Source organism: Somniosus microcephalus, chromosome 19 (assembly GCF_052327205.1).
Source record: "Somniosus microcephalus isolate GS21.2 chromosome 19, FLI_Smic_1.0, whole genome shotgun sequence".
Classification (NCBI taxonomy): Eukaryota; Metazoa; Chordata; class Chondrichthyes; order Squaliformes; family Somniosidae; genus Somniosus; species Somniosus microcephalus.
Genome location: NC_141005.1, coordinates 53,105,990 through 53,120,122, shown reverse-complemented (window position 1 = coordinate 53,120,122; position 14,133 = coordinate 53,105,990). Strand labels below are relative to the sequence as shown.

General features: G+C 46.1%; 1 protein-coding gene across 2 annotated transcripts in view; it reads right to left on the bottom strand.

Moving 5' to 3' along the window:
* nos1 (nitric oxide synthase 1 (neuronal)) overlaps positions 1-14,133 on the bottom strand; it is a 111,277-nt gene that overhangs the window by 20,536 nt on the left and 76,608 nt on the right. For both annotated transcript variants that reach the window (XM_085961785.1, XM_085961786.1), the window contains exons 24-25: positions 9,864-10,074; positions 8,308-8,395 (exon numbers count right to left, since the gene is read on the bottom strand). In XM_085961785.1, coding sequence (XP_085817911.1) covers positions 8,308-8,395; positions 9,864-10,074 — 299 coding nt within the window. The remainder of the gene's footprint in view (positions 1-8,307; positions 8,396-9,863; positions 10,075-14,133) is intronic.

The following is a 14,133-nucleotide window of genomic DNA, read 5'->3' as shown; positions in this document are numbered from 1 at the left end:
CCCTCCAGGGCCCCGAGACTCGACACTCCTCTGTCGAAAAGGAGGCCCAAGCTATTGTGGAAGCGGTGCGTCACTGGAGGCATTACCTGGCCGGAAAACGGTTTACCCTTCTCACTGACCAGCGTTCAGTTGCTTTTATGTTTAATAATAAGCAGAGGGGAAAAATCAAGAACGACAAGATCTTGAGGTGGAGAATCGAACTCTCCACCTACAATTACGATATCTTGTACCGGCCCAGGAAACTCAATAAGCCCCCAGATGCCCTATCACGTGGTACATGCGCCAACGCGCAGGTTGATAGACTGCAGTCCCTCCACAATGACCTCTGCCACCCGGGGGTCACCAGGTTCTTCCATTTCATCAAATCCCGTAACCTGTCCTACTCCATCGAGGAGGTCAGGACCATGACCAGGAACTGCCAAATCTGTGCCGAGTGCAAACCGCATTTTTATAGGCCAGACAGAGCAAGCCTGATCAAGGCCACTCGCCCCTTCGAGCGCCTGAGCGTCGATTTTAAAGGGCCCCTCCCCTCCTCTGACCGCAACGTGTACTTCCTCAACATAATTGATGAGTACTCCCGGTTCCCGTTTGCCATCCCTTGCCCAGACATGACCGGTACCACGGTCATCAAATGTCTGAATGACCTCTTCGCCTTGTTCGGGTTCCCTAGCTATATACATAGCGACAGGGGCTCATCTTTCATGAGCGACGAACTCCGGCAGTACCTGCTCGCGAGAGGCATTGCTACGAGTAGGACCACCAGCTACAACCCCCGGGGGAACGGCCAGGTGGAAAGAGAGAACGCGACGGTTTGGAAGGCCGTCCTCTTAGCCTTAAAATCTAAGAGCCTTCCGACCTCTCGCTGGCAGGAGGTCCTCCCTGCGGCGCTCCACTCCATCCGGTCACTACTTTGTACTGCCACTAATGCCACCCCTCATGAGCAAATGTTCGTTTTCCCCAGGAAGTCCACATCGGGAACCTCGCTACCGACATGGCTGACTTCTCCTGGGCCCGTCCTACTGCGGAGGCACGTGAGGACCCATAAAACGGACCCCCTGGTCGAGAGGGTGAACCTCCTACACGCCAACCCCCAGTATGCCTACGTGGCATACCCAGACGGGTGGGAGGACACGGTCTCCATACGAGACCTCGCACCCTCGGGTGCCCCTGAACTACCACCGTTATCCCCCACCACCCCTCCCAACCCAACCCCTGCAGACGGCATGCCGGAGCCCCAGGACCCTTCGTTGACCACCCAGACACCAGATTCGACGTTGGATACTGCACCACCGCCACCGCCACCACGACGATCAGGACGTCAGACAAGGCCTCCTGATAGACTTACCTACACGAACTTGTAGTACACTTCACCCCGCCGGACTCAATTTTAAACAAGGGGTGAATGTGGTAAACCACTGTTATTGCATATTGTTACCTCTGGTTGGCGCTGTGTACCAATGCATGCCTCAGCTGGCTCCGCCCACATGACCAGGTATAAAGGTGGGTGTTTCGGTTACCCACTTCCTTCTTGGAACCAGTCGTCCACGAGAAGCATGCTCTGTTCTTTAGTTAATAAAAGCCTTTTCATTACCTTCCTAATTCATCGCCTTTTATGGAGTAATTGATAAGCGTATCAATAAGAACATAAGAAATAGGAGCAGGAGTAGGCCAATCGGCCCCTCGAGCCTGCTCCGCCATTCAATAAGATCATGGCTGATCTGATCCTAACCGCCAATCCACTATCACAGAACCATCTCCTGAATCTAACAGAATTAGACACACGAAATAGGAGCAGGATCAGGCTACACGGCCCCTGGGCCCGCTCCGCTACCCACAGGGCCATGACCGATCTGAACCTAGACTCATGTCCAAATTCCTGCCCGCTCCCCGTAACCCTTAATTCTCTTTACTTCTAGGAAACTGTCTATTTCTGTTTTAAATTTATGTAATGATGTAGCTTCTACAGCTTTTTGGGGCAGCATATTCCATGGACCTACCACCCTCTGAGTGAAGTAGTTCCTCCTCATCTCAGTTTTGAAGGAGCAGCCCCTTATTCTAAGACTATGCCCCCTAGTTCTAGTTTCACCCATCATCGGGAACATCTTCCCCGCATCCACCCGATCCAACCCCTTCACAATCTTATATGTTTCAATAAGATCGCCTCTCATTCTTCTGAACTCCAATGAGTAGAGTCCCAATCTACTCAACCTCTCCTCATATGTCCATCCCCTCATCCCTGGGATTAACCAAGTGAACCTTCTTTGTACTGACTCGAGAGCAAGTATGTCCTTTCTTAAGTATGGACACCAAAACCGTACGCAGTATTCCAGGTGCGGTCTCACCAATACCTTGTACAACTGAAGCAATACCTCCCTATTTTTATATTCTATCCCCCTAGCAATGAAAGCCAACATTCCATTGGCCTTCTTAATCACTTGCTGCACCTGCATACTAACCTTTTGAGTTTCGTGCACCAGGACCCCCAGATCCCTTTGTACTTCAGTACTTTCCAGTTTCTTGCCATTAAGATAATAACTTGCTCTATGATTTTTCCTGCCAAAGTGCATAACCTCACACTTTCCAGTATTGTATTCCATCTGCCAAATCTCTGCCCACTTACTTAGCCTGTCGATGTCCCCTTGCAGGTTTTTATGTCCTCCTCACTCACTACTTTCCCTCCCATCTTAGTATCATCTGCAAACTTTGATATGTTACACTCGGTCCCCTCCTCCAAATCATTAATATAGATTGTAAAGAGTTGGGGACCCAGCACTGACCCCTGCGGAACACCACTAGTTACTGATTGCCAGTCTGAGAATGAACCATTTATCCCAACTCTCTACCTTCTGTTAGATAGCCAATCCTCTATCCATGCCAGAATATTACCCCCAATCCCGTGATTTTTTATCTTAAGCAATAATCTTTTGTGTGGCACCTTGTCAAATGCCTTTTGGAAGTCTAAATACACTACGTCCACTGGTTGCCCTTTATCCACCCTATACGTTACTTCCTCAAAGAACTCCAGCAAATTTGTCAAACATGACTTCCCCTTCATAAAACCATGCTGACTTTGTCCTATTAAATTATGATTATCCAAATGTCCTGTTACTGTCTCCTTAATAATGGACTCCAAAATTTTACCTACCACAGATGTTAGGCTAACCGGTCTATAGATTCCAGCCTTCTGTCTACTGCCCTTTTTAAATAAGGGTGTTACATTAGCAGTTTTCCAGTCTGCCGGGACCTTTGCCGAGTCCAGGGAGTTTTGGAAAATTATTACCAATGCATCCACAATCCCTACCGCCACTTCCCTCAAGACCCTAGGATGTAAGCCATCAGGTCCAGGTGATTTATCCGCCTTGAGTCCCATTATTTTATCGAGTACCACTTCCTTAGTGATTTTGATCGTGTTTAGCTCCTCCCCCCATTTAGCCCCCTGTTTGTCCAGTGTTGGGATATTCTTAGTGTCTTCTACTGTAAAGACTGATACAAAATATTCATTCAGTGTTTTTGCCATCTCCATATTTCCCACCATTAATTTCCCGGTCTCATCCTCTAAGGGACCAACATTTACTTTAGCCACCCTTTTTCTTTTTATATAACTATAAAAACTCTTACTATCTGTTTTTATATTTTTTGCTAATTTACTTTCATAATCTATCTTCCCTTTCTTAATCAATCTTTTTGTTATTTTTTGCTGTCTTTTAAAGTTTTCCCAATCCTCTATCCTCCCACTAGATTTGGCTACCTTATATGCCCTTGTTTTTAGTCGAATACTATCCTTAATTTCTTTACTTAGCCACGGATGGCTCTCTTTTCTTTTACACCTTTTTCTTCTCAGTGGAATATATATTTTTTTGGAAGTTGTAAAATAACTCCTTAAATGTACACCACTGATCATGTATCGTCTTACCCTTTAATCTATTTTCCCAATCCACTCTACTCAATTCCGCTCTCATTCCTTCATAGACTCCTTTATTCAAGCTTAGCACGCTTGTTTGAGATCCAACCTTCTCACCCTCTAATTGAATATGGAATTCAACCATGTTATGGTCACTCATTCCAAGGGGATCCTTTACTTGGACATTTTTAATTAATCCTGTCTCGTTACACAGGACCAGATCTAAGGTTGCTTGCCCCCTGGTCGGTTCAGTTACATACTGCTCAAGAAACCCATCCCTAATACACTCAATGAACTCATCCTCAAGGCAGCCCTGCCCAATTTAATTTGTCCAATTAATATGATAGTTAAAATCCCCCATAATTATAGATGTTCCCTTATTACAAGCCTCAACTATTTCCTGATTGATACTCCGCCCAACAGAGTTGCCACTGTTCGGAGGCCTATAGACTACACCCACTAGTGTTTTTTTCCCCTTATTATTCCTTACCTCCACCCAAACTGTTTCATTATCCTGATCTTTTGACCCAATATCATTTCTCTGTATTACAGTGATTCCTTCCTTTATTAACATAGACACTACACCTCCCCTTCCTTCCTGCCTGTCCTTCCTGATCGTTAAATAACCTGGTATGTTTAATTCCCAGGCATTGTCACCCTGCAGCCATGTTTCTGTAATGGCCACAAGATCATACCCATATGTAGTTATTTGTGCCATTAACTCATCTATTTTGTTACGAATGCTACGTGCATTCAGATAGAGAACTTTCAAATATGTTTTGTGACACTTAGTTCCTGCTTTTGCCCTTTTTATTACTTTACCTTTTACTCCATACCTTCTGCCCCTTCCTGACATGCTCTGGTTTTTAATTTCCCCACTGCTACCTAAGTCTATGACCTTCTCTGTTGTCATTTTTATTATTTGCTCTCTAGGAACCTCCCCCCCACTAGTTAGTTTAAAGCCCTCTCTACAGCCCTAGTTATATGATCCGCCAGGACTCTAGTCCCAGCACTGGCCAAGTAAAGCCCGTCCCAACGGAACAGCTCCCTCCTGCCCCAGTACTGGTGCCAGTGTCCCAGGAAGCAAAACCCATTTCTCCCACACCAGTCTTTGAGCCACGCATTTAACTCTCTAATTTTATTTGTCCTAGCCAAATTCGCTCGTGGCTCAGGTAATAATCCAGAGATTATTACCCTTGTGGTTCTGCTTTTTAATTTGGCCCCTAGCTGCTCAAACTCCCTCAGCAGAACCTCCTTCCTTGTCCTATCTATGTCGTTGGTACCAACATGGACCACGACAACTGGATCTTCCCCCTCCCACTCCAAGTTTCTCTCCAGTCCAGAGGAGATGTCCTTAACCTTGGCACCGGGCAGGCAACACAGCCTTCAGGACTCTCGCTCTCGGCTGCAAAGAACTCTATCTATCCCCCTAACGATACTATCCCCTACCACTACAACATTTCTTTTAACTCCCCCCACTTGAATGGCCCCCTGCTCCACTGTGCTGTGGTCAGGTTGCTCATCCTCCCCGCAGTCCCTGTTCCCATCCTCACAGGGAGTAAGAGCCTCGAACCTGTTGGACAAGTGCAAGGGCTGCGGCTCCTCCAACACTACCTCCTGGATCCCCGTACCTGCCTCACTTCTAGTCACACCATCCTGACCCTGGCCACGGGCTACATCTGAATTAATTAATCTAATTGGTGTGAATACCTCGTGATACACAGAGTCCAGGTAACTCTCCCCCTCCCTGATGTGTCTCAGTGTTTGAAGCTCGGACTCCAGCTCTTCAACACGGAGCCGGAGTTCCTCGAGCAGCCAACACTTACTGCAAATGTGATCACCGTGAGCATCAATGGTGTTCACCAGCTCCCACATATTGCAGCAGCAACACATCACCTGATCTCCCATTCTATGTAATTAATTAAATTTATTAATATTATTCTTAAATACCCTCTGCCCCGATTCTAGATGGTGAATATCACACCTTAGAAACTATAAACCAAAGAGATTTAAGCTTAAAAAGGGAGAAATACTTACCAACCAATCACTTACCTGCTTTCTGGTGACGTCACACTTGGATTACTTTTTACCTCTCTCCTTCCCTCCGAGTTCCCAGACTGGAGATTGGTAAACCTTCCTGGTCTCTGGGGCCTTTTATAGCCCCGCTCTGCCGCTGAAATTCCCGCCGACGCTGTGAGGCCTTACCTGGTCTCTGGGACTTTTATAGCCCCGCTCTGCCGCTCAGGATTCCCGCCGACGCACTGAGGCCTTACCTGGTCTCTGGGACTTTTATAGCCCCGCTCTGCCGCTCAGGATTCCCGCCGACGCACTGAGGCCTTACCTGGTCTCTGGGACTTTTATAGCCCCGCTCTGCCGCTCAGGATTCCCGCCGACGCACTGAGGTCTTACCTGGTCTCTGGGACTTTTATAGCCCCGCTCTGCCGCTCAGGATTCCCGCCGACGCACTGAGGCCTTACCTGGTCTCTGGGACTTTTATAGCCCCGCTCTGCCGCTCAGGATTCCCGCCGACGCACTGAGGCCTTACCTGGTCTCTGGGACTTTTATAGCCCCGCTCTGCCACTCAGGATTCCCGCCGACGCACTCACATTACCTCACACTTCTCCAGATTGAATTCCACTTGCCACTTTTCTACCTACCTATTGATATCTTCCTGCAGTCTACAGCTTTCTTCCTCACTATCAACCACATGACCAATCTTTGTATCATCTGCAAACTTCTTAATTATGCCCCCTATGTTGAAGTCCAAATCATTGATATATATCATAAAAACCAAGGGACCTATTACTGAGCCCTGCAGAACCCCACTGGAAACAGCCTTCCAGTCACAAAAACACCCGTTGACCATTACCCTTTGCTTCCTGCCACTGAGCCAATTTTGGATCCATCTTGCCACTTTCCCTTGGATCCCATGGGCTTTTACATTTCTGACCAATCTGCCATGTGGGACCTTGTCAAAAGACTTGCTAAAATCCATGTAGACTACCTCAAACATGCTACCCTCATCGACCCTCCTTGTTACTGCCTCAAAAAATTCAATCAAGTCAGACATGACCTTCCCTTAACAAATCCATGCTGACTGTCCTTGATTAACCCATGCCTTTCTAAATGGTGATTAGTACAGTCTCTCAGAATTTTTTTCCAATAATTTTCCCACCACCGAGGTTGGGCTGACTGGCCTGTAATTACTTGGTTTATCCCTTACTTCCTTATTAAACAACAGTACAACATTAGCAGTCCCCCAGTCCTGTGGCACCACATCTGTAGAAAGAGAGGATTGGAAAATGATGGTCAGAGCCTCTGCTATTTCCTTCATTGCTTCTCTTAACAGCTTGGGGTATATTTCATCTGGCCCAGGCAATTTATCTACTTTCAAAGATGCTAAACCCCTTAATATTTCCTCTCTCACTATCCTTATCCCATCCAATATTTCACACTCCTCCTCCTTAACTACAATATTTACAGCATCCCTCTCTTTTGTGAAGATGGGCGCAAAGTATTCATTAAGAACCATACCCATGTCTTCCGCCCCCACACACAGGTTACCTTTTTGGTCTCTAATAGGCCCTACTCTTTCCCTAGTTATCCTCTTACTCTTTATGTATTTATAAAACATCTTTGGGTCTTTCTTGATGTTACTTGCCAATATTTTTTCATGCCCTCTCTTTGCTATCCCAATTTCCTTTTCAATTTCACCCCTGCACGTTCTATACTCCTCTAGGCTTTCTGCAATAAGCTCTCGTTATCTGACATAAGCTTCCCTTTTTTGCCTCATCCTACCCTGTATGCTCCTTGACATCAGGGGGCTCTAGATTTGAGAGTCCCACCCTTTTCTGTTTGGGAATGTATTTGTACCGAACCCTCACTAGATCCTCCTTAAATACTCTCACTGCTCTGACACTGATTTACCTTCAAGTAGCTGTTTCCAGTCCATTTTCGCTAAATCACATCTCAGCTTAATAAAATTGGCAGTGGTTAATGTCAGTGGGCTCTTCCCCCTTTGTTCCTCCATCCATTATCAGTTTAAGCTCTGACTGCAACAATTCCTATGTATATTGAATCCACAATAGATATAATTGCAAGTACTGGTATGCATTTTACAACATACACTTTACTTGCAGTGCACCAAGGCTCTGAAGAAGGGGAAATCACTATTTTTCCTCCTATTAACTAGGAATGCTCAGATTGCATGGGTGCAGTTCACCGAGGGGAAATTGGGTGGGGAGGAGATGATTACCCAATTCACCCAGGCACAGGAAAATCTGACCTATCTTTCTTAAAAGCACTTTTCAAAATTCAACGGCCTATGCTTGTGTAAAGATTTGCAGTACGCATTTATACAGTTCAGACAGCTGTTAAACTTCATACTTTCATGAAAAACTGATTACCCTCTGACAAAGCATGGCACCGTTTCATCCCTGTCTATCCTGTTAAACCAGGAAGAGCAGACTCCATGGTGTAGTGACCCTTCGCCATCTGTAAACATAAAGACAGTGGCTCATTGTCAAATATAACCACAATATATTGCATTTAAATGGTTAGTTATTCTCCACTCTCTTTTAGATTTCATCCATCCTTGTCATGCAGCATTCCCTCACTCAAGCCAAGCTCCCCAGCCTCTGCAACCAGTCACTAGGGTGGGGCAGAGAATGGTCTTCACTGAGTTATCTTTTGAAATATCCTGTGGAATTATGGAAGGGACCATGTCCTACCATGGTATAGAACGGTGTGTTGCTACCAAACCACAACATGTAACACTTTTTAAACAGAACAAAATAAAACTATCTTGAGGTTTAACACTTAACACGCCAGTCATATAAATCAAATACCAAACAACAGCCAAAATTAGATAGTACCCTTTACGGTATAAATAATTTCTTTCCACTTATTCTAGTCCTGTTAAGAGCTAACTCCAGTACATGAGATGAGAGAAGGTGCCGTGAGCAGTAGATTGCAATCCACTGATTTAAATTTTCCCCTTTTCTATATGTTCTGCTCTATCACTTATAGTTGCACACTTACACGAACTAATACATTTTAGATTCGGTCATGGTTTTGCATGCCAGTGCTATCCGATAGTAAACTTTCTCCAAACTTTCCCCCAGGGTTCCTCCTGAGCGCCAAATAGACAATCCTGCACACTCTTCCTCTTCCGTGTTTCCTCACTGTGTTAAAATCAAGACCCATTGCACCAAAATCTATTCTAACTCATTCTTTCTCTAGACCATAAAACTATGGAACTTTATCACAACTTTGGTCTTCTCTTTTACCTATAATTTACAGGTTTTAAAAACCCAAGCTTGGTGCTACCCAACCTTTACCACTCGATTTACCTTGTCTGCTCTCCTGCTCTTTTCAACATCCATTGTGCACTGCACAATGGAGCTTGGGCCCTCAAGCGAGAGCTGGGCCTGTTTCTGGCTTGGGCAGAGATCACCTCGTACAAAAGGTAGGTACTGCACAGCATTATCAGGGCCAGAGTGATCTCCTGGATTCGTTTTAATCACCTAAAGGGGGTCAGAGAGGAATTTCCCAGATTTTTTTCTCTCCCAAATCTGGTTTCTCGCCTCTCCCAGGAGATCACACAGTTTTGGGTCGGGTGCGGAGTCTTTATATTGTAATGCATAAGGCAGCGCAATTGTGAGAGACAGGCTGGATGGATCAAAGGGTCTTTTCCTGTCCGTCATTGTTCGTATGTTCATCTATGTTTCATAGATGCATGAGGTGAAGCTTGTACCACCTAACAGCTGTCATGATGTAGGCTTGGACCTGCATGCCGGATAGTGTCTCAATGCCACTATTGTACATAACTTCATTTTTTCATTCTTACACTTGGGCATAACTTTACTGCCACTTATATATTGGCATTCCGTCTAGAAAAAAAGAATTCTAAGCACAGCAATGTAGCAGCGATGAGCATATCTCATACTTTTGATGCGTGTACCTCTTGTGCGATATGAAACCACAGCCACTGTAAGGTGAATCTCCTCTGGGTACATGTCAGGAGATGAGCTGATAGAGTAATATCGAGGCTGCAGCAGGGGAAGCTGGGTAAGCAGTAGGGTTGCTGGGACCTGAACAGAAGGAAACTCCTCCAGCACTTCCACTATGGTTGGGTTATTGTACCACTTCCATTCCTCATACTCCTGCAAACCCTGCCAATGGAATGCATGGTCCTTATTAAACCGTCACTGCAGGCATAGCGTATTACAGTTAGGATTATTGAATGCTCCAAAGGTGAGGTCTAAAGTAGACTAAACATCTTTCTCACAATACAGAGAACTGGTCTAAACCAAAAGGCTGCCATACCATACCAAGACCACACCTTGAGTATTGTGTGCAGTTTTGGTCGCCTTATCTGAGGAAGGATGTTCTTGCCATGGAGGGAGTGCAACGAAGATTCACCAGACTGATACCTGGGATGGCAGGAATGACGTATGAAGAGAGATTGGGTCAATTAGGCTTATATTCGCTAGAGTTTAGAAGAATGAGAGGGGATCTCATTGAAACTTATAAAATTCTAACAGGACTAGACAGACTAGATGCAGGAAGGCTGTTCCCGATGGCGGGGGAGTCCAGAACCATGGGTCACAGTCTAAGGATAAGGGGTAAGCCATTTAGGACAGAGATGAGGAGGAATTTCTTCACCCAGAGAGTGGTGAACCTGTGGAATTCTCTACCACAGAAGACAGTTGAGGCCAATTCATTAAATACATTCAAGAAGGAGTTAGATATATTCCTTAAGGCTAAGGGGATCAAGGGATATGGGGAGAAAGCAGGGACAGGGTACTGAATTTGGATGATCAGCCATGACCGCATTGAATGGCGGAGCAGGCTCAAGGGGCTGAATGGCCTACTCCTGCTCCTATCTTCTATGTTTCTATGTTTCTATAGTTGCTGAGGTTGGGAGAGAAATATAAGGAAGGACCTTTGCTGGACCAGACAAGAATCCATATTATGAGTATCACCAAGAGGAACAATAACAGACACTCAGATATTACTGCTTTATAGTGCAGTGGTCGCGAGTTGGACACTATGCCTATACATGACTCTTCCATGAGAAAGTCTGATTTTACAAGCCACTGACTGAACTAACACCCTCTCGTAGAGCTGTGGTGAGTGTTGTGTATGTACCTTTAAGAGAATAACTGGTCTCAGACTGCAGTACCGGCAGTGACCACCCCTGTATAAAAGGCGCTAGAGAGCCTCTGTTGGTTAGTTTCGTTTATGCCTTTCACCAGTAAAGACTTCTTTGTTTCTCTCCTGCTAGTCCGTGTCTCAATCATTCACGGACTTAACACTGGCGACGAGTTAGAAACGAACTTACCTGCAACTCAGCAGCAGCTCCGACGACGTGTTGAAGGTCGGAGCCAGAAGAAAGAAGAAAAAAAAAAAAAATAGGCCATTGAAACTCGAGAAACGGGCGTCGACCGTCAACCATCGATTTCAAAACTTGCAGGAGAGACTGTCCAGAGCCAGGCTGGGTTCCTCGGTCCGTGGTTTCCCAGCTAATCGGGCTGGTGGCAGGTAGTGCTCTGATCCTTCCTGGGCTGCAACGGAGCCGGGCAGCGAGTCGGGAAGCAAGGAGAGAGAGAGAGGGTGGAGCATACAGGGCGCGGCCGGTGTTTCGAAGCTGGGCAGCGTTCGGACCTCAGAAGAGGGAGGGAAGTGTTCCAGAGGGTCCGCTCCACGACAGGAAAATAATAAAAGAAAAAGAATACGCGCAAGAAACCATGGAAAGCAGCGCTAACAACAGCGGGGAAGAAGGAAAAGTGCGGGAGGCGCCATTTTGTTAAATCGGAGAAGAAGGCAAAGCGCGGGAGGCGCCATTTTAGATTTGCAAGATGCCGAAGACTGGCTGTATCACTGCTTTTGATAATACATTAGAGGACTGGACGACGTATGTGGAAAGAGTCGAGGTATATTTCGAGGCAAATGAAATAGCGGAGGGGAAAAAGGCATCAATATTGCTAAACGTAATGAGCGCTAGAACGTACGGCCTATTGCGGGATCTGATTACTCCAGCCAAACTGAAGGCGAAGAGTTTTAACGAAATTGTTGCTGTTCTACAGGAGCACTTAAACCCTGCACCGCTGTTGATAGCAGAAAGATTTAAATTCCACAGGAGAACTCAGCACAAAGATGAGAGCAATGCTGAGTATCTTACGGAACTACGCAAGCTATCAAAGCATTGCCAGTTCGGAGCAGGACTGGCAGATACCCTACGGGACAAATTTGTCTGTGGACTCCTGAGTGAAGGAACACAGAAGAAGTTACTCGCAGAAAAAGAGCTGACGCTAGATAAGGCTTTCAGCGTGGCAGTATCGTATGAAGCAGCAGCCAGGGGAGCTGCAGTAATTCAACAAAAACCACAGGAATACGGCACCCACGAAATGACACGGGGATTTGCAAAATGTTATCGCTGCGGCAGAACTAACCATGACCAGAAGGACTGCTGGTCCAAAGACAAAATATGCAGACAATGCGGGAAGATTGGACACATTGCACGAGTTTGTAGGTCTGGGAAGAAGACCAGCGACAACAAAAAAGCTGCTAAGGAACCGTACAAGAAAGTACAAAAGATGAGCGATAGTGAATCCGAGAACAGGAGATTAAGCTGTCTCAAACTTCACAATGTAATCGCAAAAGAGGATTACCGAACCACTTGGGTCACCCTCACGATAGCAGGGTCCCAAGTTAAAATGGAATTGGATACAGGATCAGCGCTAACCGTCATGAATCGACGGGACTATGAGCGGCTATTTTCACACATACCCTTGAGAGAGACATCCATCGTCTTGACGACGTATACGGGGCAAAAAGTATACCCCAGAGGAAAAATAAGGGTGCCTGTCGAATACAATGGCAAGAAAATACAGAAATTGTATCTCTACATACTGCCAAATGGTGGACCACCGTTATTGGGACGGGAATGGATCAGGAAGATAAACTTAGATTGGCATTCCATTCATGCAATGACGGTGGACGGTAAAAAAGATGAAGACGTCACTCCTGGACGATTGTCAACAATCTTAGCTAACGCCAAAGAGGTATTTCAACAAGAACTGGGCACGCTTAAAGGCGTAACCGCCTCGTTAAAAATAGAAGAGAATGCAGTTCCCAAGTTTTTCAAAGCGAGACCGGTACCATATGCAATTCGTCCAGCCGTCGAGGCAGAGCTGGAGAATCTGGAGAAGGCGGGCGTGTTGTCTAAGGTCGACTGGAGCAAGTGGGCGACACCCATCATTCCTGTCATGAAGAAAACGTTAAGCAATAAGTCCGGAGAGCCAAGGAAGATTCGCATCTGTGGGGATTTCAAGGTGACGGTGAACCCTGTCCTTCACACAGTACAATATCCTCTTCCAAGGATAGAAGACATCTTCACCTCACTGTCTGGAGGGAAGCATTTTACAAAAATTGACCTAGCACAAGCATATTTGCAGATGGAGGTTGAAGAGTCCTCTAGGAAGTATCTCACGATAAACACTCACAAAGGTCTTTACCAGTATAATCGACTGGTATTCGGAGTAGCATCGGCTCCGGCGATATGGCAAAGAGCAATGGAACAAGTCCTGCAAGGGATTCCGGGGACTCAGTGTTACTTGGACGACATCCTTGTAACAGGTGAAGATGACAGTGAACACCTTAACAACCTAGAACAGGTGCTCACTAGACTACGGGAACATGGGCTGCGAGCCAACCGCCCCAAGTGCGAATTTTTTAAGAAACAGATATCGTATTGTGGCCACATGATTGATGAAGAGGGGTTACATAAGTCCCCTGACAAAATTGAAGCGGTTGTTAAGGCCCCAGCACCTGAAAATGTGTCACAACTGAGGTCATTCCTCGGGTTGGTGAATTACTATCATAAGTTTTTGCCGAATTTGTCGACAATTCTGCATCCACTGAACGCCCTGCTACGAATGGGGGTAGCATGGAAATGGAGCGATGATTGTAAACGTGCTTTTCAGAAGAGTAAGGACTTAATCACTTCGAAGGAAGTATTGGCTCACTACAACCCAGCACTGCCAATCAGGCTGGCGTGTGATGCGTCTCCCTACGGCATTGGGGCGGTACTGTCACATAAATTCCTTGATGGTTTGGAGAGGCCAATAGCTTTTGCGTCACGCTCGTTAACTTCTGCCGAGCGTAACTACGCCCAGATTGACAGAGAGGCCCTCAGCCTAGTGTGGGGGGTGAAGAAGTTCAATCAC